The following is a 26146-nucleotide window of genomic DNA, read 5'->3' as shown; positions in this document are numbered from 1 at the left end:
GGTATATGCCCAGTAGTGGGATTGCTGGGTCATATGGTAGTTCTAGGTTTTTAAGGAACCTCCATAATGTTCTCCATAGTGGCTGTATCAATTTACATTCCCACCAACAGTGCAAGAGGATTTCCTTTTATCCACACCTTCTCCAGCATTTATTGTAGATTTTTTGATGATGGCCATTCTGACTGGTGTGAGGTGACACCTCATTGTAGCTTTGATTTGCATTTCTCTAATGATTAGTGATGTTGAGCATCCTTTCATGTGTTTGTTGGCAATCTGTATATCTTCTTTGGAGAAATGTCTATTTAGGTCTTCTGCCCATTTTTGGATTGGGGTGTTTGGTTTTTTGATATTGAGCTGCATGAGCTGCTTGTATATTTTGGAGATTAGTCCTTATTTGAGTATTCTTAACAAAAAGATTTAATTTTATTTTCCTTGTTTAGATTGAGTTGTAGGAAAGGCCATAGTATGTGAGAATTTTGGATAACAGAGTTTCTATTTTAAGAGAGATATTTCTTTCAAGTATTAACTGTAGAAATAGTTAATGGGAAAACCATGTGGACAGCTTAAAGGGACTGATAAAAGTCTGTTGGTGTAGCATCTACTTGCATTTAGTTGGTGTAGGAGAGGCCTATAAAACTGCTACTTCTTCTAACCAGACTGCAGGTGGCTTTGGGGCAGGGATTGGGCCCACACTTAACAGCTACTTAGTAGATGTCTATTGAATGAATAAACGAAGTCAGTCCTTCCTTTACAGAATATGCAATGATATCATTTAGCCCAGCACAGGTCAGACTGAAAGTAGTGGGATCTAAATGCAGTCTCTAATCCTGAGAAAGTAGCATATCCCAATTAGGATTTAAATGAAGCTACATAAAATAGCAAAACCCTTTCTCAGCTCTTAAACATATTTGTGCGAGTAGAAGCTAGCTTTATTAGTGTACATACTGATCCTAATCTGATTAATCATACATATTTTATTTTGGACTATTCAATCCAGATCATCTTTACCATAGATTTGCCTTTTTTTTCCCCCAATTCTATCATTTCATATTTATTTGCTCAAAGTTCACATTGAATTACACCATCTCCTAAGAAGGTTAAAAAAAAAAAGTGCAAATTCAGATAACATCAGGATATCTGAGTATACTGTTTTCACATTTACTGATAAAAATGTTTCGTCAGTGCCATAATATTTTGTTTACAGTCGCCTTAGAGGAAGTCTTAATATCTAGCAGGGCATCACTGTTTAAAAAAAGAAAGAAAATAAAAAGAGTTGGTAAATCATTTCTACACAAGCAAATCAGAATCATTGAGACCAGGTCTGCAAAAGTCCTGCAGGAAATATGTGTTGACTTAGGTAAGATGTGAAATGTTTATGATATTGAATGCCTAACAGGGAATATTTAACTAGGTCTTTTTATGTGTTCTTTACTAAAATGTTTCACTTTCTTCATAAAGATCTTTAACTTTGTTGTTGTTTATTTCTATGTATTTTATAGTTTTGTTGCAAACGTGAGTAGAGTTTTTAAAACCCATTTCCATTTCTTATTGTTCATTGCTGAAATTTTTTTTAAAAGCTATTGATTTTCAAATATGGATAACTAGCTTACTAAACTCTCTGATCTTAATAGTTTTTTTTTAATTTTTAGGTGTGTAGTCACATCATCTGCAAAAAAATTTTTAATTTCTTTTTTTCTAATAAGTATATTGTTTATTATCTAATAACTCTAAAACAATATTGAATAATAATGCTAACATCAGGCCTATTGTCTTATTCTTGATTTGGTGTTTTATGACAGTTTCAAGTACAAAAGAACGGTCTAAGAAGGGTCTTTCTTGGTCTTTATCATGTTTAAGAAGGGCCTTCCTTGGTCTCCACAGTGCTTATAAAGACTGGCTACCCTATGTTGTGAAATTCATATTCAGCCTATTGACATAATAGCTTTTTTCTTGAATTTATCACTGTAATAAAATTAATAGGTTGCTGTCCTATGAATGCATACTTGTGTTTCTGGTATAAACTTTCTTGTTCAAGTTGTACTATTACCTTAATATTTTACTACATCAGAATTGCTAATTTTTTCAAATTTTTGCATTTATATTCATGAGTGAAATTTTGGCTCTAGTTTTCTTTTTTCATTTGGTATTAGAGAAAAGTTAGCTTTAAAAAATAGAGACATACTCCATCTTTTCCTGTCTTCTGAAATTAAAAAAAATAAGCCAGTGAAATGAAACAGAGTATCGAGAAACAGTTCCAAGTGCATATGGTTACTTAGTAAATGGTAAATATGGCACTTCAAGTTCTCTGGGGAAGGGTAGACAGTTCAACAAATACGACTTGGCTATCCATTTTGGACAAAAATAAAGTTAGAGTTGTATCTCACAGTACATGTAAAAATTAATTCCAGATGAATTTTTAAAATCTTAATTTTAGAAATGAAAGTTATAAAAACGTAGGAAAATATTTTTTTTAGTGGAAAGTTATGGAAAAATGAACACATTTAACAAAAGTCTTAAATTTTTATGATGAATGGAACATAAATCAAGCCAAAAGAAAATAGTTAGTGAACTCATTTGCAACTCATGTTCTTTTGCCACACCGCCCCACACACATTCCTAATACTCAAAATTCTACAAGTTAATAAGAAAAGGTAAATAACCCAAGAAAATATGAGCAAAAAGATAGAAGCAGGAAGTTCAAAAAGAGCAAGACTAAGTTGGCCAAGAGATGTACAAAGTTGCCCAGCTACGGGGCTTCCCTGGTGGCGCAGCGGTTAAGAATCCGCCTGCCAATGCAAGGGACAGGGGTCGAGCGCTGGTCCGGGAAGATCCCACATGCCTTGGAGCAACTAAGCCCGTGCACCGCAACTACTGAGCCTGCGCTCTAGAGCCCGCGAGCCACAACTGCTGAGCTCACGTGCCACAGCTACTGAAGCTCTTATGCCTAGAGTCCATGCTCCACAACAAGAGAAGCCACCGCAATGAGAAGCCCACGCACTGCAAAGCAGAGTAACCCCCACTCTCTGCAACTAGGGGAAGCCCACACGCAGCAACGAAGACCCAACGCAGCCAAAAATAAATAAATTAATTTAAAAAAAACTCAAAAAAAAATTGCCCAGCTACACTTGTAATCATAAAAATACAAATTAAAACAAAAATGATGTATAATATCTGAATGAAGAAAAATTTTAAGTTGAATGTCATTTAGTGATAGTTAAGACTATAGGGAAATAAACACTATAACACAGTATTTGTAATTCTCACATGTCTATAGCCTTTTGAGATATTCAAATGTATCTTTTTTTCTTTTACATCTTTATTAGAGTATAATTGCTTTACAATGGTGTGTTAGTTTCTGCTTTATAACAAAGTGAATCAGTTATACATATGTTCCCATGTCTCTTCCCTCTTGCGTCTCCCTCCCTCCCACCCTCCCTATCCCACCCCTTGAGATATTCAAGTGTATCTTTTATAAGTCATACATATAAGTATGCAACATGAATATTAGAGAAGCAAACACTAGAGCCTAAAAATACAATTACAAGCATGAGTATTGCAGTACCAGGCAATCTGTAATATCAGTTGATACGGGTGGGGTTGAATATATTTTGGCACATCTGTATTTTATAATAATAACTAATGGAAAAAAATTACATACATTTAAGTGTATTAATTGGAATGCCCATGATACACTGTTAAGAGAAGAAAGTAAGTTGCAGAATACACAGTATATCATTGGAGAGTTAAAAAAAAATGTGAATATGTAAATATGTTATGTAAGCCTAGAAAAAGTATTAAAAAATGCACATTAAACTCATAACATTGGTTACCTCACAAGTTTGGGATTATAGGAAGGAGGTAGAAATTGATTTTCAGTGTATATATTCTGTATTGTTGTGATGTTACAAACAAATTTATGTAACTAAAAAGTATTTTGAAAAAAAATTACTTAGGATATATCTAAAAATGCTGCCAGAATTGGAAGCAACTCGAGTCTATTTCCTAAAATTGTCTCCAAAAGTTAAAATCCAACTTAATTCTTCAAGTTATTAGGTAGTCACCTTAGAGACTTCATCAGATTCTTTTATTATTATTATTTTAGTTTGATCATGAAAATATCGTCTGGAAAGGTGAAAATCCCGTATGTGTTTTGCTTTATGATTCTATTTATCTGCTGGGCTTCTCTGTCCATGATAGAAGCCAATTAGGTTCCTCTGACATAATCCATTCTTAATCATTTGTAATATAGTATAATTTGAATAGACTTATAAACATTTCCACGATCTTAGGGACTTTCCTTTCTTGGTCCTTGCACCTCTTTTTGGGTATATAGAGTATTTGTGTGTTCCAGATTTTCGGCAGTCTCTCTCCTTTAGGCTGTGGAAAATTGCTCTCACACGAACCAGGGGTTCTCAGCTCTCCCCTGTGGGTCTCTAGTACCTGAGGCTTTCGAGGCCTTGGATTGGGTTGCCAGCCAACTTCAGCTTTTTTGCTCATTTTATTGCCTGGGAAGCTTTCGGGGTAGGGCCAATCAGCTCAAAGACGAAATCCCAGGACCTAATCAGAAACCGCACCCCAATCTCTGGATCCAACCAAGGTGTCAAGTTGAGCTCCTTTCCCTGGTGAAAGGATGGCCTGAAAACTAGGTCAGTACAACACTGGAGACTTCTAAGGATATTCTAGGGTTCTTAGAGGCCTTTAGTTTTGTTTGTACTTTCATGAGCTTCTGCACCACGACTTTAAATGGCCACATCGATCCCTTTATTTCTGTAGTTCTCTAAGAATGTCCACTTCAGCTGAGAACAGGTTGGCCACAAAATATGCCTTTGTCTTGCTATTTCTCCTGGGGAGGAATTTTCACCTTCACCTTTGTTCCTATATTAATTTCCTTCCAACTACTTGCAGCTAGGATTATTCCTCCTTTACTCACTTCCACCCTCCGCTTCTCGATTCTCTTAAGAACTTCTCTAAGGAGAAGTCAGGTGGAATGCCTTTTACCTCAGATGCCAGGTAACTGCCAAAGTTTTAGATTCCAAATCTCAGGGCAGAGCCTCTGACTTGGAAACATGAATGAATCTTCTTACCATGTTTTTCCCAACTGTGTGGATCTAAAGTAGAAAAAAAAAAAAAAGAAAGTGGAGAAAGCCTGGGAAGAAACTCTTTTATTCCCTGCTAATTTTTCTGGATCACTAGCTGTGAAAACCCTGTGGAAATTCCCATAGTTGTACTTGTTTTTAAGGATGGAGATAAAGTGAAACTTGTGCCTTAGGATAGAAAGAAGACAAACATGATGATAATGGAACATGAATAGTTGAGCCTGGAGACAGTAGATAGAAAGAAAAGGGTCACCAGAGAGCTGGGTTAAGACTGAGAAATGACCCCAGAGAACTATGCTGGCAAAAAGTCTTGACCTCAGTAGCTAATAGCCACTGATATTTATTGACTACTTAACTCTGTGCCAGATACGCTTCTCAGCCCTTTGCTTGCAGGAGTTCCAAACATACGTTTCGTCATTATCATCACCTTTTAAAGATGATGCAACTTGCATAGAAAAATGAAGGAACGTGTCCAGCCTCATACAGCTGGGAATAGACAGGTCCGGCGTTGCAACCCGTGCCGTCTGGCCCCTGGCCTCTGAACCATGATGCAGACTGCCCATGTGGGCTTTGCTATAGCTGCCCTCTGGAAGGAACACTTGTCTCAGTCTTCTTCCTAACCACCCCACTGTAGCTTTGTAACCCTGATGCATGCAGTTAGTGGACCACACTTTGAGAAACATTGGCTGGAGTTTTGAAACCAGAGTAAGCCAGCACTGAAATGAATTCATTGATATTTGTAGGGTTTCGTAGAAACACGTGTTTCCCTTACAGTGGCTGCTGCATTGCACTAAGCAATCTTTTTAGTCCACCCTGTGCTAAATTGCCCTGCGGCTCCCCACAGGGCGGCAAGGACAAATACCCTGGTTGCTAGGCAACAAACTGGCATGAATCTCATTTAAACACATGGAGTTCAATATTAATTTTGAATTGTCCCTCTACACTCTACTTTGACAGCTCTGAGCCTCTTTGGAAAGGCAGTAGGCATTCTTTCCTTTTTAAAATAAGAGTATAGGTGTATTTAATATCCACTAAAGCACCTCACACTTACGTTAAACTAACACAAGTCAGAGTTCAGCAACATTCTCTCTATATATTTTGAACATCCTGTGTTATAAGTATTACTACCTCATTTTACAGCCTACGAAGCAGGTCCTGAACAATTAAATATTTGCTCAAATACATACAGAACCAGAATTAAGCCCCTGATCTCTCTAACCCCATGCTCCATGCTCTTACCAACGTTGCTACCTCTGACCCTTTGAAAAATGCCTTTAAACCGTGCACTTAATAGCCTGACCTAATGGGGATATTTCCACTGTTCCCAAGGGAATATGTCCTTCATTTTGACAAGCATTTAACCTTTCTTGCCTCAATTTCTCCATCTTTAAGTGAGGATATTAATATTGCCGATGCTGTGTCTCTAAAAATAAATATAGCAATGGTATGAAAACACTTGGAAAATAACAACTGGGGAGCCATGTCTTTATCTGATCCTCATAAATGACTTAAAATCAACATCTATAACCATAAAAAGTATGAAACACTTCTGTGATAAAACAAGCACCACTTCCTCCCACTGGGGGTCAGGGGAGCAAGTAAAGGGATCTATGAATAGGGTGCAGACTTCTTAAGCAAAACTTCTGTAGCAAAGTTTTCATTTTAGCATACACAAAACACTAATTAACACTAAGCTCTCAGTTTGGTCTCTCTTAACAAAGAGGATGAGAGAGCAGAGAACTGAGAAGAATATAGTGGCCCAACAGAGAGCAAGGGTCCAGGGACCACTTCACCTGAATGGCTGAGAGAGATACTGAGTAATAAGGTAGCAAGTTACTCTGCCAACAAAGCCCCCTGTAATTTCTAGGAACCAACCTGCAGCAGGAGTAGAATAATGAAGAAGTGAGGAGTCAGTCACGAATTCAAGAATCCACATCTCACTTTGGTCAAAGGCACAAGACACTCGAGGACTTAGAGTTGCGGAAACGTTAAAAGAATGGAAGCAAAATATCTATATATACTTCTGTATCTGAGTATGTCTGTATACGTACACATGCACAGAATGAGGAGGTACTGTCCTCATCCCGAAAGTGCTAAGTTACTGAGGCAAGGACAAGGTCGGATTTTAAGCAGTGTTTCCAGACCAGAAATAGTTGAATTCTCCAGGAAAAATATAAAATAGATAACTAATAAGGACCTATCGTATAGCACAGGGAACTCTATGCAATACCCTGTAATGGCTTATATGGGAAAAGAATCTAAAAAAGAGTGGGTATATGTATATGTACCACTGATTCACTTTGCTGTACACCTGAAAGTAATACATCATTGTACATCAACTAGACCCCAATACAAATTTTAAAACAATAATGAAAACAGGACCCAAGACTGAATAGGGAAAACAAACCAGATTCAAAGAAGACAGGATAAATGTTGTTGAAATCTCTAGGCTTCCATAGAAAGTGCACACTGAAAACCAGGAGAAAAAATGGTTGAGATCAGAGCAGGACACATAGAGGCACACATCATAGAGGCACATCATAGAGGCACAGATCATAGAGGACACATAGAGGCACACATCATAGAGGCACAGAGTGTTCTGCAGAAAGCTGCAGGATGTTCACAGGTCTCACACACACACATACACACACACACACACACAGATTCTTTAGACACACACACACACAGATTCTTTAACTAGCTAGCATCTATTGAGGCTGCCTTCGAAGGGAATATGGAATGAATTATTTCCCAAGTTTATTTTACCATGGAGAAATTCTGTTTCCCCCCAAGTATCTTGAGAAATATATTTCAGAAATGCCGATGTATTGTAAATCTGATGGAAGGAAATCATCAGGAACTAGGGGCACAATACAGCTCAAGTCAAACAGAATCAGCTCTTGGGTGAACTTTGACATGCATTTCATTAAGGCAGATGGTGAGGAAGAGAAAGGGAATATTAAAGCCTCTGAAAGAGCAAATTAATTGTTTCTTTCTTTTTATGGGCACATCCATTCTTAATTCTTATCATTAGTGTCAAAAATGTCTACCTTTCTCCAGAGTAAACCTCTTACAATATTAAGACACAATCCCAGACACACCCAGTGATGGGAGTTCTATAGATTTATCTTCATGCAGCAAATTGTAAGTATTAACAAGGTTAATTTCAAAGTTGGAAGTAAATAATAATAATCATAAAGCTCAGAGTAACACCTTTTTCAGCCCTTAAATTTCTCCTCTCAATCCCCTATCCAATTACCAGATTATGTTTTCTCGTGTCCTAGAGGTAAATGCAAATTCAGTGACTTAAACAAGCTGCCCCTTTAGATATACACAGAAACTGCTACTCCCAGTCTAGCTGGGTGGAGTTGATTATCTTTACAAATGGTTGAATTCTTTATATAGAAAGTTCCTCACTTGCTGATTTATATTGTTACTGTGGATCACATACAAAGTGTATGAAATAAAGGGCCTTGTCCACTGCATGAAAGATTGGACTGGGTTTATTATTCACCAACATTTATCACTTACTAAGCTACTGATACCACCTGGATGTAACATAGTCAAGGAGCTCAGCACCAGGCAGGAAATGACAGACCTGTGATCAGATTTTTGCAGAACAACTAACAAGAACCCTTGGAGTGTTACTGTAAAATAGAGAAACAAGGTCAGGTTCACATGTTAGAAAAAAACAACTAAAGGCAGACCAGAGAATGGATTGGTTGGCTCGTGGGGATGAGTAACACTGAAGGGAAGTTGGACAGGTAGGAGACGATTTATTTTAATAGCCCAGCTGGGTTAAAGATCTGTGCTAACGTATGGCAGCATGGTTGTGGTGACAGTAAAGAGCTGTTAAGGAGACAGAATTGACAGGAGTTGGTGACGGAAAAGAAAGTAAAGGAGAGGACTATATTGGCAATGACTCCCACATTTCTGTCTTGGGCTATTAGCCAGATAGTTGTGCCGGTAATTTAAATAAGGTCCCCAGAAGAAAGTACAGATTGCTCAAGCAGGGATGGATGAAGCAAGTAAGGTAATCTCTCCGGCCGACATGCAGAGAGAGATATCCAAGAAGAAGATACATATATAGGTCTCAACGTAGAAGGAAAGAGTAGGCATTGGCTCTGGATTTGAAAGTTGAAGCTTTGAGCCTGGAAGAGCTTGCCCAAGAATGCCACGAGGCAGGTCCCTGAGTGACGCTCCCACATAAGGGGCTGGCAAAGAGGGCCCAACACAGGAGGTGGAGATGGAGTGGACCCGGGGGTAGAAAGAAATCAAGGAGAGATTGATTTCTCAGAAACAAAAACCTGTCAACAGCGAGAGTGAGCCAATGGCGTAAAATGCCAAAATGTGTCAAGATTGGGTAATTCACTGGATTGGGTAATTCAGAGCCATTGGTGGTTCTTTAACAGAGCAGTTTCAGAGGCTTTGATCACAACCCGATTACAGTGGGTTGAACCCTGAAGAGATGCAAGATGTATTATCTTATCAAAGAAAGTGCTAGTATATTGTTGTCCCTCTTCCCTAGAAAGTGCTTTAAGGGTAAAACCAGTAAAACTGTTGGAACTCTTCAGGCAGAATAAGCTATGCATTCTGAATTTAAAAATAGCTCAGGAGACTGTTAAATAATGTACCGAAATATTGCTTAATTGATTAAGAAGCAACATTTTGTAACTATGAAAAACAATATATGGCCAAGTGAGTATAATGTTGAAAATGAATTTCTTCTTCCTCATCTACCATTTGGACCCAGACAAGTGGCATTCAATTAATCCGAGAGAAAATTATAAATAGTCAAGGTAGAAGCTGCATCGTGTCAAGAAGTAAAAGTGATTTTAGGCAACATGGATCCTAGGCATTTCAAAGAAAATGAGGACGAGAGGAAGGCTGGCCATGATTTCAAATGTGTTTCCTGCTGCCCCGTTTTGTTAACTGAATGAAACATATCTAAAAAGAATGAAATGTATCTTTTCAGAAGAAAACACAGGGAATTTCACTTGTTCTATGGTTGAAATGAGTTTATACGCCTTATGTTTAATTTTGGAGTGCATGTTGTGTACATTGAGAAAGAAACCATTCTTTTAACCAGAATGCCTTTGGACTTTATACAAATTGTTTGCATCTCATACGTAGAATGAGGTGCAGTTCATCACCCAGAAAGAAGAATGAGTCTTTCAGTAAATGATTCTGAGGTGGGCTTTTTTTTTTTTGCATGTATAAATAAATTAAGTAAAAATGAATGCCGTTTTCTGATTCTGAATCATTGGGCAGCAAGTGAGTGATTCTAATGCATTTGTTAACTTTAGGCCAGAGCACGGTAAGCATAGTTTTCTTCAATCTAGAAGTAACCCCTCTGCTGTGACATCAGGGGTACGTGCACAATTTCAGTTACTAGAAGATATTAGGGAAAATACAACTATAAAAATTTCTCCAAATTAAAAAAAAATATCTTAACCCTTTCTTAATAAAATTAGTGCAAATAAAAGGTTTTTGTTTTGAAGAAGGAGGCTTCTAATTCACTAGTGAAGGTCTTGCTGGAAGTTAAGGGACTTTTCATTTTGTGTGTACTTTTTAAAAGTAAATGTATAAGTAAAGCCGTATTTATTTTGCAACTTCAAGAATTGAATGGAAAAATGATATCAAAATCTGTTGTCCTATATATAGTTTAGTCTTAGATGTAAAGATTTTTTTCTATCATAGTCAGAACAAAATGGATCACCCTATTTTTTTTTAACACTAAATGTATGACAGTAAAAATAATGAACGTACAAATGTTGATTAAGGTAAATTCAAATGCATTTACTCTTCAGTAGCATTAGGATAAAATGTATATGGAAAACACTGTTGAAAACAATGAAAACAAAATATTTTTGTGTTTCACATTAACCACCTTGAATAAATTTATTTTCTAGTCTGTCACATCCCTAGAATAATAGTCTTGTTTCCAAACATGTAAAATGGTTTCCATTCTAAACTGGCTTCCTCTAATCTTCTCCACAATAAAAATCATCCTACAATGTTTGGTGGTAAGTGAATAAAGACAGAAATATAAGTCGGGGACCCTGGAGTGTAAAAATTTTTTAAAAACCATCATAAGTTTGAACCTAAAATTTCAGTTTCATTGAATTACAGCTCAGATTTTATGACTTACATGAAAAGAACAAGTAGATCATAATATTATCAAGGTTTTTTTCAGTACCATCCATTATTTATGTCCTGACAAAATACTTGTGACATCTAGCTGGGAAATTAGAGTGTAGGTCCCCAGATTGGGCACAGGTGTGATTTATGAAAGTCTAATTTTAAAGTTTGTTCAGTTGCCTTAGTGCAATGCATTTTTAAAAGACAAACCAAATACCTTGATTCACTTTCAATTTAAAATCAACAAAGGTAGCAATTTAGGCTACTCTATAATTCAGACACAATAGTTTAAAAATGATTTACAATTATGGTTGGCATTTGATGTGACATTCTGTTTTACATGGTATATGCATATTTATATACATAGTAACACTATCTAATATCAAGTAATATTTTAAACAAACAGACTCAAAAATCTATTAAATAAGATTGTACCATGATTTCTGAAACTGAATCAGATCTATAGTTACATCATGTATTTTGTCCAAACTCATTTTCATTTCTCTCCCAAGAGTGTAGTATAAGTTTTAAAAGATCAGTAACTGTTCAGCTTATTTTCATAGTACAGAAATTAATGATTGCATTTTAAAGGAATATATAATGGTCAAGTTATGTGGTCAATATATGTGGTCAAGTTAAATTAAAATGGTCAATATATGTGGTCAAGTTAAATTAAAAAATGTTTTCAGTGCCTTTTCCTTTCTTCTAAAATATCGGTGTATTTATTGGGTGACCAGTGTCCTGATTTGCAGGAAGTTTCGTATTCTACCTGTTGGCCTGGCTAATAGCATCTCCTTTCGCTTTGAAGTGCTTCAATGTGGACAATAAATTATTCAGCCACTCTTTCAATACATAATTTATCTGAATTCACTTAACTTCGTGATGCTGCATTTTTTTTAACATTTATAAAATAGCCATAATTACTTCTAAACTTTGTAAAGAATGGCATTACTATGAAAATCACCACCATCATTTTACAAATACAGAATTAATCCCATTGGTGACTAAGGGCCAGAAAGAACACCTTTTGTGGTTGCATAAATATTTCTGGCAAGAAAGTAGTCATGTAATTAAATAACCTCTATAGCCAGAAAGAAAAATAATTTTGCATCTAAAATGCAATCTGTTACTTGCTTGTTACTCTGTAGCCAGAATCTAATAATCAGCCTTTTTAAGAGATGGACAAATTACATTGCCAAACCTAAATTGCTATTTGAGGTAGGTGACATGATTTGAATTGATTCTGGTGATCCTCTAAAGAGGACGGGAAAAGGGGAAAAATGATATGTTTTGTTTAGAGTATTTTAGGGTATGCTTTATAGTTGCCCGATCTTTTCAAAAGTATTTAGATTTTTAGAACTTTTAAGGTGTCCTGTTTAGTTATTTCTAAAGGAAAAGAAAGAATATAGAAGATTCATTCATTCAACACATATATATTGAGTTTCCACTATCAGTAAAACCCCATGCTGTAGTTGGTATGCTCCCTGCTCTTTTAAAAGGATGTGCCTACTTACAGGGAAGCTGGAGGGTCACCTCAGTTACTAGAGTTCCCTGTGTGAAGCTGGGACCCTAATGCTTTCAGTTCATAGGCAGACAGCATGACAAGGACAGAGTCACACTGTCACCCCAGTGGAATGATGCATTTCAAGGCCCCCTCTAGAGATTCTGATTCAGTGAACCCCCCCGTGGGACCCAGGAACCTGCATTTTAATTAGCAAGCTCCATGGACACAATACAATTTGGGCAACACTATCCTAATGATTTAAAAGCCTTTGACTATGTTGAGTTGGCTCAATTTTTTGTGTGTCTAAACATAGAACAGGCAGAGATGGCGAGATAAAGGCTGAACAAGCAAACATAATAAACAAATAAAATGTGAACCGGGGCATTGCTGTTTGGAAAAATTAACCAGCTCAGCAAATGTTTGCTGGATATTCAGTCTTCATCTTTGAAGCAGACTGTGGCAGTGTCCCTTTCTCAAGGGGATAAGAAGTAGGTAATTTAAAATCAGTGTTGTGAGATAGGTACTTTTTAGGGGGGAAATGGAGCCATTGCCTTACTAAAACAAGCAGAGTTGTAGCCTGTGACTTTGAATTTGCAACAGGTCATTTCAGCTTAGTTTTTGGACAAAGAGGAATTGTAGTCATAATTATAATAGATCTTAATGATCTTCTTAGAGCGAGTGTGTGGGCTGGAGCAAAGAATGGCGAATAATTTTCTATGCGTAACATTTCCAAAATGCCTAACTATGTAGGAGAAATGTTTATGTGTTGGTAAAATGCACTGGCTTTCTCAGAATCGGAGAAATCACAGGTTTACAAGGATTCTTAAGGGTCATCTAGTCCAACTCTAATCCTCATCTACCTACCACCAGATACAAGAAACCTAACAAATTCAGAAGGAATTTGATTAAAACAGAACGCTATGAGAGAGAGGCATGGACGTATATACACTACCAAACGTAAGGTAGATAGCCAGTGGGAAGCAGCCGCATAGCACAGGAAGATCAGCTCGGTGCTTTGTGACCACCTAGAGGGGTGGGATGGGGAGGGTGGGAGGGAGGGAGACGCAAGAGGGAAGAGATAGGGGAACATATGTATATGTATAACTGATTCACTTTGTTATAAAGCAGAAACTAACACACACACACACACACACACACACACACACACACACACAACAGAATGCTATGATCATCAGAGCTAAGATAGCTCTCCAAAGCTATACTTGAATAAATCAAGAAAAACAAGTTGTTATTATCAGCTATCATGAATGTGATTTATAGATTGAGTCAAACTTGCTGAGAAAACCTATTTTTTAAAAACAAGTATTTGTTAGTTACTTACCCTCTGTTAGGTGCTTTATAGGAATCGATCCTAATGAAGGTGGTATTATTTAGACAGATAAAGAAATAGATATTAAATCGCTTAATTGAGACCTCACAGTTAATACCAAAATTCAAAACCAGGTTTGCCTGACTCCAAGACAGAAACAGAAACACCGTAGAAAACCTCTGGAATGGTGGTCCAGATGTGATTTTTTTTTTTTAAAGGCTTCAAAGTCTGCAAATATCAAACAACTCATAAATTAGTTGAATAGACTTCTTGAGTCAGACAAATCCAGTTTGAAATCCTACTTCTATCACATGTGGGATCTTGGGCAAAAATCTGAGCCTCTCCTTGCCTCTGTGATCTATAAAATGGGAATATAAAATCTCATGGATTGCTTGTTAAGATTATATGTAAAGCACCTACTAGAACCGTATCTGACAGGCACTTGCCACTGCCAAAACAAAAAAGAGGTAGTTCTTTACTAGGCTGTACTATTATAAGAAATAACCACCTTCATTTTCGGTCAGTGCAATTCAGGATTAACATATCTCAGGTTTGGTGAAGCCTGTGGCATCTCGTGAACAGTGTATGTAATACGCGTGAATGTTTATCGTGGTTACACATAGGTACTATCCATAGCAAGACAGGGCAATAAGACAATGCACATTTGTCCCATCGAAACCTCCAGATTAGGAAGTGTAGCAATAGATATTATGAGAGAGAAATTTCTAATCCAGTCTAATATACTGAGTGTTCAGTTGCTAAATCAGAGATCCTAATAAATAAAATGATTTGACCAAAATCATGTTGGAATTCAGTACTAGTCCCAGACCAAGAATAAAGCCCTGTAGCTCCTGGTTCAGTGCGGTACCCTCTGTTCGCATGTTTTTTTTGTAAAGAATATACGTTGGTTTGGAGTTTTTTATCAAGAATCTTTAAAATACTTTGAGTACTCTATCCTAAGAAAATGATCCAAAATGGGTCAAACTTGAGGGAAAATGGGAGGATCAAATTCATGAAGAAACACTCTGAAGCATCTTTTTCTACAATGGCACAAAATTTGAAGTAGCCATAGTAACTGCTCACTCTGTCCTCTTCTCTAAGTCTTTGCTCAAATGTCACCTTCTTTGTAAGACTTACCCTAACCATTCTATTTAAATTGTCCCTCCTTCCCCAACTCTATCCGTCCCCCTTCTTCTGCTTTATTTTTCACATGACACTTAGCATTTCCTGATACATTACACAATTTACTTATTTTTGTGTTTGTTGGCCAGCTCTTCACAGGGGCACACTTTTCAAGAGGGCATGAATTTGTGTCCCTTGTTCACTGATGTATTTGCATCACCTGGTATGGGTTCAATAATGTTTATTGGCCAAATTAATGAATGGATGGTTTCCAAAGCCAAGAGACCTGGTTGGTAAATTAGGGTATGAGACTTTATTCTATTTATTTAAAGTGGTCATAAAATTTAGAAAGCAAAAGTTAAAAAATCTTTAGAATATGCCTTTAAGTGAATAAAAACAATATTCCAATTCAAATATATACTTAGAGGAGAACTAGGTAAAACTACGCACCAGAAAAAAGAAAAAGATTGAAAGGGAATGCAAAAAAGGGGTGGGTTTTATGCTTTTTGTTTTCCATTGTGTATCGTTTGAGAACTACAGGAAAGTGTAGAGAGAAAGGAAAGTAAGTGAGAGAGGGTGGGAAAGAGCCGTGATCATGAATGTTTTTCCCTCTTGGGTTGCGATGCTGTGGATCTTTGTGATCCTTGCCTGAATTCCTGGCATCTTTATCGAAAATGAAGATGGAACATTTTAGCCAGGGAGCATATCAAGGTCCAGTTTTCCTTTTATTTCCAGAAACGTGTGGTTTGCACAGTTGGCTCAGGCATTGGCAAGTTAAGAAATTTAATTTTAGCTAAACATTAAGTTTTGTTCACATTCCTCCTCTCCATCCAAAGTCGGTACACATCCCCTGAATCCTCTTTGACTGTTATCCACATCTATTTGTCTTGTTGAGGTTCTGTTTTTAATCTCTTCTTTTCTCCTCTCCCCCTGCCGCCATCCCCCCACTCCTATCTTTGTCCTAGTCTCATGCATTGTTTGCCCTCAGTCCCCATTTGCGTCGGGGTGTTTCCCTGAACAGATAAAGCTATGGTGCTGAGGAAGTTCAAGGCTAGAGAAATCCAGTGTGGCTAAGGACCCCTAACCCTTCTCCCTGCCTTTCCTGTGCATCTTGAGCCAGGTGCCCACACCCTATGTTCTCCACCCACCTTTCTACACCCTGCTGTGAGCCACTCCTTCCCACTTTCTGTTTCTGCAAAGACAGTGCCCGTGCTTTCTTTGCTCTAACCCTTCCACACCTTGAGTAATGACTCTCCTGAAGAGCTCTCATTTGCTGTCCCCTTCTTGGTTACAAAGACGATCAGAGGTCTTATCTCTCACATTGCAGTAAGTTTATTACTCCTCATTTTTTCCCACTAATGCTAGAGGACAGGGTCTCCTTATAATCCTGGTGTTGCTGTTTAATCCCCAGATTTATGTAATTTTAGAATCTAAAGGAATCTTAAAAGCCAGCTAGTGAAATCCCTATTACCACTCTGTGGTCAGTACTGTGACAGGCACAGGGTCGGTGTTTGGGAAATATTTGCCGTGAGTAACTACTGCAAACTCAGCCATCATGAACCGCTCTAAGATAATTTTTTTGTGCTATTAACATTGTTTTTTAAAAGTTTTTTTGGTCATCTTTTATTCACATATATTTATAAAGTTGATGAATAATCAGGGAGAAGGTTGGTCTCGGGAGGCAATGAGGTAAAACTGAAAAACTCATTTCAGGCTGACAGCAGGGTTGCTATAAAGAGGAAAAGGATAGGTTACTGATGCAGGAATAAGAAGAAATGGGCTAAAATTATGATGAAAGGATAGCATATAAATAATAACATATTTCACTGCTAAGAACTGTTACATAAAGGACGGCTTTCCAAGGAACGCTGAAAAATGATGATACTTGAGGTTAGTGACATATCCGGTTATGATTCAGAGGATGATTAAATTAGGCTTTCCTTAATGGAGAAAAATAGAATAAATATGTTAAACAGTTCCTCCTCTAAGAGTCTGGGAAAGGTTAGATTTTCCTTTCACTGGAAAATGAAATGATTGTAATGCTCAAGCCCCTTATCTACCTTAAAATCGCTAACATAGCTACCTTAACATTAACCCGGAGATGATGAGCACTGAATGCACTGTGCTTCTTTATCAGGACAGCTGCTTTTTGAATGATAATTTTTAATTGCCATTGTTTTCCTTTCAGGCTTGTAAATTTTACAGTTCCCAGTGGTATGTGGTAAACTACAAATACGAACAGTATTCTGGAGACATTCGACAGTTACCTCGGTAAGAACCTATTATGATTACTTCTTGGGTTTTTCCATATATAAGCTATGTTCCCTAAATTCTGCCGCTGTTCATGAATGCATGTACGTTAATCTAGTATCAAGGTGTGTTTTACAAAATTTAAAAGTAAAAGTCACGATGGAACATTTTGTTCAACAACGTATTGCTTGTAACCTCACAGAATTAGGGTGAGAGATACGTATACTCATTTAGGTTTTGAACAAAGTTTTAAAGTACCATGTCATTCTTTTGTGAGCTGTCTTTTCAATAGCAGATACAAGACAATTTAAAAAGTAAAATTTGGACCAGAAATTTTTTCTGACAATATTCTGTATATAGCATTCCGATTTGCCATTGGTTTCATGTATTTTCACTCTGGGATATCAAAGGGCACGAAAGTAAACAACCTCCGCAGGAATGATAAATGTCTAAGAACAGCAAAAAGGAAAAACAAACACCTACTATTTTCCGGATTATGGGGAAATAAAGTCTTTAGGAAAAGGTGATATTGTTCTGCAACTGCCCAGATGTCACCTCTATAAAGAATTTGCTCACCTGACCAACTGCCTGACCTAGGGTAGTCATTTATTCTGTGTCTGTGTCTCCCACTAAAGTTAACCCCCGCCCCAAAGGGCAGGGACTCTTCCTCGCAGAATCCCCGGCAGGCCTAGGAGAATGCCTGGCACATAGTAGGTGTGCAATAATTACTTATTGGATAAGTAAACTGAGAGAGTAACAAATTTTAAAACATAATAATCCTGGATGGGCTTGGAGTCGCTTAAATTCAAAGAACTGCAAAGAACTGGAATCTCCCAACACACTGGTTCATCAAACTAAAATGATGCACGTCATCCAGAAAAAACACTTAAGACAGTCAAAAGTTAATTTTTTATTAACACTTCCCTCAAGTGAAACTTTGAGGTCATACACATTGCATCTAACTTTTTAATGGGCACATGGTTTAGATTTGGGCACCACTTTCTAAGATTTTCCGTGCCCCGAGAAACATCTTTTCCAGACTGGGATACTTGGAAGTGCTGCTATCAACTCCTGGATGCAGAATTTGAAGTGGAGGGGGTATTATGGAGTAGCTCTGGGAAGGTGACATTTGGGCACAGATCTGAAGGAACCGTAGCTACCAGCACTGCAATCTCCAGAAAAGGGTTCCCAGAGGAAACAGCAGGGGCAAAGGCCATGAGGTGGGAACCAGAGTGGTCATTCTGAGGCCGGACCTAAGGGTTGGTGAAACCATGGAACTAGGCAGGGGACCTCGTGGGTCCTGAAAAGGAGCTGGATTTTATTCTCATTGCAACAGAAGACTAGAAATTTGTAACCTGGAGTGTGACATGATCTGGTTTACCTCTTTAAGAAATTACCTCCTCTACGGAGAATGGGATTGTAGCAGTGAGAATTAAAAAAAAGAAAAAGAAAAAGAGAAGCAGGCCATTTCTTTTGGAGTAGCGTTACTGTGAAGAGCAAAGCAATGTTCCTCTAAAACAGCAAGTCTTTATTCAAAACAGTGGCTGTTAACTTTCACCAAATCTCTGAACGTTCCTTTATATTCTGGTCACTCCTAAAAGATAGCTTCCTTAAACTTCATGTTGGGAAGGTCTCATCACACCCTAGGCCTTCATGAATAATTATTACATTCAGAATGTCTGGGCCTTAGTCAACACACCTTTTGTAGCTGCAATTGAAAGGCAAAGCATTTTTTAACATCGAGACTTCTTCTTTCTGAAAATAGCACTGAGAAGTGGTTACAACTTGTAAGCCATGTCCAAGCACTTGGCAGACTGCGTATAAAGGGAGAGAGTGTAGAAAGAGGTGTTCAGCTGCCATTTGGCATAAATGCCTTCCTGCTGTGCTTAGGTCCATTGAAATCTTCAATGGCTTTATCCCCAAACACTGTTCATCTTTTCTTGTATTCATGATGCCATAAAGAAAAATAAATTAATTTAAAAATTCACATGCACTATATCGTTCCTCTGTGAAAACAAGAGAGAAGGCACCAGTCAGAACAGGTCTGGGTATCACTGTTGAATTGGAGTTCTTGTAGAGCCCGAGAAGGAATCTCATGAGAAGAAATGCAAAAGTAACCAAAATATTACTGAAAATTTCCCTGACTTTAACTAAAGGATGTGGAAGTTGCTACCAAGAAAGGGAAGCATAAGACTGCTGCTAAGTGAGAAACTGTAATGAACTCTATATGATATGTTCAAAATGAAAATCAGAAGTTCTAGAATAATCCTCATGTATCCCCTGAACGAATGAAGGCTGTAACATTGAATAGTAAAACTATTTTTTAAATGATTTTACAAAGCTAAGCACTTCCCACTAAAGACTACACATATTTAGGTCAGTAGTGGGAACATAATTTACTTGGGCCTTCTGAGACTATTAGAAGTAAATCATTTTCATACCTCCTGCATTAGAAAAATTCTTCTATGTCTGCTACCAATTTAAACTGATCATTTCTTTTTATGGATTGCTGAGGCTTTAAAATAAAAACTTGGAATTATGGGGAAGTGAAAAATGATATGTGTTCATGTCCCTCATTTTTAGTCTTTAAATTTAAAATTGTGCTATTATCCACTCTTAAGAACCTTATTTTTTTAGTGTCTGTTCATAGGAAGATACTGGAGAGAGACTTTATTTCAGGCTAGAATGTAAAATGTAAAGACTTCACACATTAGAAATAAAAATTGGCACTGAAATTGGTGTTCCTAGGAAACAAGAATGTCATAAAAAAGAAGTATGATGTCAAAACAGCCAAGAATATACAACGGGGAAAGGATAGTCTCTTCAATAAACATTGGGAAAGCTGACAGCAACAAGTAAAAGAATGAAACTAGACTACTATCTTACACCATACATGAAATTAACTAAAAATGGATTTACAACTTGAGTATAAGACCAGAAGCCATAAAACTCCTGGGTAAAAACATAGGCAATAAGCTCCTTGACATTGGTTTTGGCAATGATGTTTTTGGATCTGACTCCAAAAGCAAAGGCAACAGAAGCAAAAATAAACAAATGAGACTACATCAAATTAAAAAGCTTCTGCACAACTAAGGAAATCATCAAAAAAATGAAAAGCAACCTACTGAATGGGAGAAATATTTGCAAATCATATACCTGATAAGGGGTTAATACATAAAATATACAAAGAACTCATACAACTCAGTGGCAAAAAAAAAAAAAAAAAAAAAAGGCCAACAACGATCTTATTAAAAAATAGGAAGAGGATCTGAATAGACATTTTCCCAGAGAAGACATACAGATGGCCAAATGCTACATGAAAAGATACTCAACGTCACTAATCACCAGGGAAATGCAAATCAAAACCACAATGAATTATCTCCTCACACCTGTTAGAATGGCTATTATGAAAACAACCAGAGATAACAAGTGTTGGTAAGGATGTGGAGAAAATGGAACCCTTGTGCACTCTTGGTAGGAACGTAAACTGGTGTAGCCACTACGAAAAACAGTACGGAGATTCCTCAAAAAATTAAAAATGGAGCTACCATATGATTCAGCAATTCCGCTTCTGGGTATTTATTTGAAGAAAACAAAAACACTAATTCGAAAAGATATACACACCCCCATGTTCATTACAGCATTATTTACACTAGCCAAGATACAGAAACAACTTAAGTGTCCACCGATGGATGAAAATGTGGCATATATACACAATGGAATACTATTCAGTGATAAAAAAGAAGGAAATCTTGCCACTTTTGACGACATGCGTGGACCTGAAGGGCACTGTGCTGAGTGAAATAAGTCAGAGAAAGACAAAAGCCACATGATCTCACTCATATGTGGAATTTAAAAACAAAACCAGAAAAAAAAGCAAGCTCACAGATACAGAGAACAGACTGATAGTTGTCAGAGGTGAGGTGAAGGGGATCAAAAAGGTACAAACTTCCAGTTATAAAATAAATAAGTCAATGGTAATGGAACGTACAGCTTGGTGACTAGAGTTAACAATACTGTATCGAATATTTGAAAGTTGCCAAGAGAGTAGATCTTAAAAGTCCTCATCACACACACACAAATTCTTTGTAGCTCTGCATGGTAATGATGTCAACTAGACTTATTGTGGTGATTATTTCACAGTATATACAAATACAGAATCATTATTTTGTACACCTAAAACTAGCATAATGTCATCTGTCAATTATACCTCAATTTTAAAAATGTGAAACAAACAAAAAATTATGAGGCCACAGATTTCATTAATCCGCAGGCTAAAATACAGAGATAAATGACATACTTTTTTTTTTTACCACAGCTGGGTGGATATAAAGAAGAAAATTTCATAGAGTATATTTTGTGATAGATAGAAGATCAATTAAAATGGAACCTGTAGGGCTTCCTTGGTGGCGCAGTGGTTGAGTTGAGAGTCCGCCTGCCGATGCAGGGAACACAGGTTCGTGCCCCAGTCCGGGAAGATCCCACATGCCGCGGAGCGGCTGGGCCTGTGAGCCATGGCCGCTGAGCCTGTGCGTCCGGAGCCTGTGCTCCGCAACGGGAGAGGCCACAACGGTGAGAGGCCCATGTACCGCAAAAAAAAAAAAAAAAAAAAAAAAAAAAATGGAACCAGTATAGTTGGGCTGATTTGGAACCGAATTTTTTTTAAATAAAAGAACACTTCTTGAGTGTCGACAGTGAGCCAGAATGTGCTGGGTGCCATATGTACATTATCTCATTTAACACGCATGACCCCACGGAGTAGGATCTGTTTTCCCTGTTGTATAAAGGAATGCAGAGCATCGAGAGGGTTAGTAACTAGCCCCCAACCTCACTCCAGTCAGGCATCTCCACACTCCTTATATGAGGTATAGGAGGTTATTTGGGTATAGAAATGAGAAATAAGACTGACCAGAAATGACAACTAATGTTGGGGCCAATCACCGGAAGGTGCGGCCCCTGCTGAGCCCTCCGTCTCTGGAGCCCAAAGGCCCTTAGAGACCCACAGTGGTCTTGGGGGAAGAATTTTACCTTCAACAGCCAGAGGTGCTTATCTTTTAATGACATCCAGAAGAGAGAAAGGTCATGCTTAATGGCCCTGCAGATATGAGACTGAGTAGTGATGATGGTTACTTAAGGACAAGGAGGCAGTGCCCTGTGGGTCAGTGGGAAGAGGGATGGGAAAGAAGAGCTCTCAGTAGCACCCATGTCTAAACCCTCTGCCAAGTGTGCTGCAGGGCATTTTCTTACAAGGCTGACCTCCCCTCCTGTCTCTCTCCCTCCCTCACTGTGCTCCAGCCCCACCAGCGGTCCACTCTTGGATGCTGCAAGCCTGATCCTTCCTCAAGACCTTTGCTCGCCATTCCCTGTGCCAGAATGATCTTCCCCCAGATCATCACATGGCCGGCTTCTTCTCATTCTGAACCAAACTGGCCATCTGTGACCACCCTTTCTAAACCTGGCTTCTGCCACCCCTACCTGATCACTCTTTTCTCTCTTCCTCTTTAATTTTCTTCCCAACCGTTTTCATCCAGGGAAATTACCTTGTTTATTTATGCTTAATTACCGACTCCGTCCTCCCTTAGAAGGCGAGCTTACTCAGCTTGGGGATTTATCTTCTGATACGTGGTTGTCATTATTGTAGGTCTTCTATGTGACAGGTACTATCTGAAAACTGGATCATTTAGTGACGAGAGGAATAGGCTCCAAGAATTAACACAGCTGTCAACTCACAGTGAATTTGATCAAGCAAACAGATTTAAGAAAAGCCAGCAACGAAAAAGCATGCACATTCTCCCATCCCACACCCCTAGATATGACCTGTATTGACACTCTCTGGTCTGCATATTTTATTTAATGAACAGTAAGGTCTGCATGAATATGACTAAGGATTAATGTAGTTGGTTGAGTTTTGCTAGTGACCTCATTGGTCTTATCTATCATATCTTATGATTTATTTTTGAGTCATTATACTTAAGTGAACTGAAAAGGAAAACTTAAAGAAAATTTGGTTTTATGCAAGAGTTTGGAGACCTCGCAAATTGTAATATCGTAACATTTGGGAAATTTAAAAAAACTTTTTTAGTATTTGTATGAAGCCGCCTTCTCTCTTTTCAAAATCATCTGTCCTTCAAAAATACCAGGGGAAAGTTCTTGAGAAATTCATACTCACTATTTTCTTTGAGAATAGTTATATATATTTTGGCACAATTTCTTAAAATTTTGCTTAGTATTAAAAAAATTCAGGAAACATCATTTTTCTTCAACACCTTTAAAAGGAAATCGCCCCTATATTTTACTCTGCAAATTTTCAAACATACAAAAAATGTTGGAAAACTTATACAATGAACACCCATATTCTCACCATCTAGAATGTATCTTTTACATTTTGCTGTATGTATTTTATGACATGCATCCATCCACCCACCCCTCTTGCCATCCACCAGTCCATCTTATATTTTGATCATTTCAAGGTGAGTTTAAAGTACCAACACACTGTCTGCACCCTTTCTAAACACTTTAGAATGCATACCAGTAACTAGAAACATATGTTTACAGTTTACTTTTTTTTCTTTTGAGGGAAGCTTTAGGAGGTGAGACACAAGTTGTAAGTGAACCACTGGATGGCTTTGACTATGCATACACCTGTGCACCTGAAACCCCTACTGACATAACGGATGTTATCATCACCTTCAAAGAGTTCATGGCTACCCCTTCCTTGTCAGTCCTCACCCCTACTTCCCTCTCTCCCCAGAGACAACCACTGTTCTGATTTTCTTCACCACAGATTGCTATTACATATTCTAGAACTTTATATTCTAGAACTTTATTTTTTGGAATCATACCATATGTATTCCTGTGTTTCTGACTTTGACTCAGCGTGATGTTGAGTGATATCCACATTGTTGCATGTATCAGTAGCTCCTTTCCCTTTCTGAGTAACATTCCTTTTGTGTGTGGATCTACTATAGTTTGTTTAGCCGTTCTCCTGTCAATACAGCATTTTCAGCTGAGTTGTGCATAAGTCACTTTAAAATCATGGACTTTTGTGAAACTTTGGCAATCATTTATAGGCTATCTTAGTTGTTATTTTCAATTCTCTGATGGGAGATTTGTGGAAAAACCCTCACAAGTGTTTAACCTTATACACTGAGATTCGTGAAAACCCTATTTTGTTTCCTTAATTGTTTGTTATTTCATTGCTAGTTTGAAAGGCTGTTCCTTCTCTCCTTTCTTTACACTTTGATAATTATCTTTGCAGAAATGAGAGTTGGACTGTGGAACATGGCCTCTATTGAAAGCCACAATTATCAAGAACAAATGCCTATAAAATTATTCTTTGGTAAGAAAGAAAAGAAAGGATAAACCATGCTGGCAAAAGAGGACAGAGTAAAGAATTCAGAAACGAATAGAACTGTCTCAACGTCAAAGGGAGACGGGCAGGAAAGGACTAGCATATAATTTAGGGCCACCCTGGAGCCAAACATTGACCTTCCAGTTCAAGTTTGTTTTTGCTGCCTCATCCTCAGTTTCCCCTACTCATCCCTTTATCTTTCACTTGGGATGTTTCCTTAATAGTGCCTTTACTGCCCTGCCATCATTTTAAGAATCCTGGAACACTCATGTCTCCTCCTCTGCAGACAAATTACTTTGAATAATTGCTCTGAAATAAGCCCTTTGAACCTGCCTCTGAATCTCAGGCAGTGTGTCACCTCTGGAAGGAGGTGAGGAAAGGGTTGTGTTTACGTGCTTTATTTTGCCCATCAAATGAAAAGGCAAAAGGAACTGCTTCTGGTTCAAGGAGTGTCAAGATGTTGTTAAGGAGAAGAGGAGTATTTTTGATGGGATGGGGAGAATTTCCCAGTGGTCCCAAAATAACAGTGTGGTCTGTTACCTGTTCTGCCTTCATATAAGGTTGACCCTAACCAAAAGAGGCAGAACAAGTTAACATCAGTGGCAGTTGGCCCAAACTTGAGTATCTCTAAGGTTCTGCAAGAAGGAGAAAGAACTACAGGTACACCAGGATCCTTTGCAAGAGAAAAATGGCTGCAGTCATACTTAACATGCTTATTAAAGATGGTTTGGAATAATCCGTCCTTAATACAGGAAGTATCGTTTCAGAGATAAGGCTTCTAACCCCATCTCTTTCACCATGTGTTTATGTGAGTAACTGTTATGGACTTCGTTTTCTTCTCAGCAAAATAGCAAGATTAGACTAGATGTGGATTCCCTGTATTTGTGTCCAAAAGTCTGATTATACACATATACATGTGAATAAAAAGCAATATGCTACTTAGTGCATATTTAGACTTCAGTACAAAATGTCTGTTATCTTGGTATATATTTTTGAGCTTGCAAATAAATCATGGATGAGGAAGGTTGTATTATATATTAATATGTTTTTGAAATTTGGACTAACACATACCCATGCAAGTAAATTCATACACATTAATTAGCAAGCATTTATTGATCACTTACCCTTACCATGTGTCTGAACCTGTTGTGATGATAACCTTGAAATACACATTTCCTACCACTCTTCTTTCAAGCCTCTGGCTTTGAAATAAAACTGTTAACATCTGCAACCACTTATCTATGGGTCTTGGGATGTCCTATCAAGACTGTGGAACCGAAACAAAATAGAGAAATAAATTGGAATTAGGACTGAAGTGAGACTCTAGATATCATTTATAACACTCAATATCA

General features: G+C 37.7%; 1 protein-coding gene across 1 annotated transcript in view; it reads left to right on the top strand.

Annotated features, from left to right (window-relative positions):
* DOCK10 (dedicator of cytokinesis 10) overlaps nt 1-26146 on the top strand; it is a 209768-nt gene that overhangs the window by 69868 nt on the left and 113754 nt on the right. Inside the window, exon 4 of the mRNA XM_065880263.1 lies at nt 17382-17464. Coding sequence (XP_065736335.1) covers nt 17382-17464 — 83 coding nt within the window. The remainder of the gene's footprint in view (nt 1-17381; nt 17465-26146) is intronic.

This window comes from Phocoena phocoena, chromosome 7 (assembly GCF_963924675.1).
Source record: "Phocoena phocoena chromosome 7, mPhoPho1.1, whole genome shotgun sequence".
Taxonomy (NCBI): Eukaryota; Metazoa; Chordata; class Mammalia; order Artiodactyla; family Phocoenidae; genus Phocoena; species Phocoena phocoena.
The sequence above is the reverse complement of the archived record's forward strand: the minus strand, read 5'-3'. Positions and strand labels throughout refer to the sequence as shown.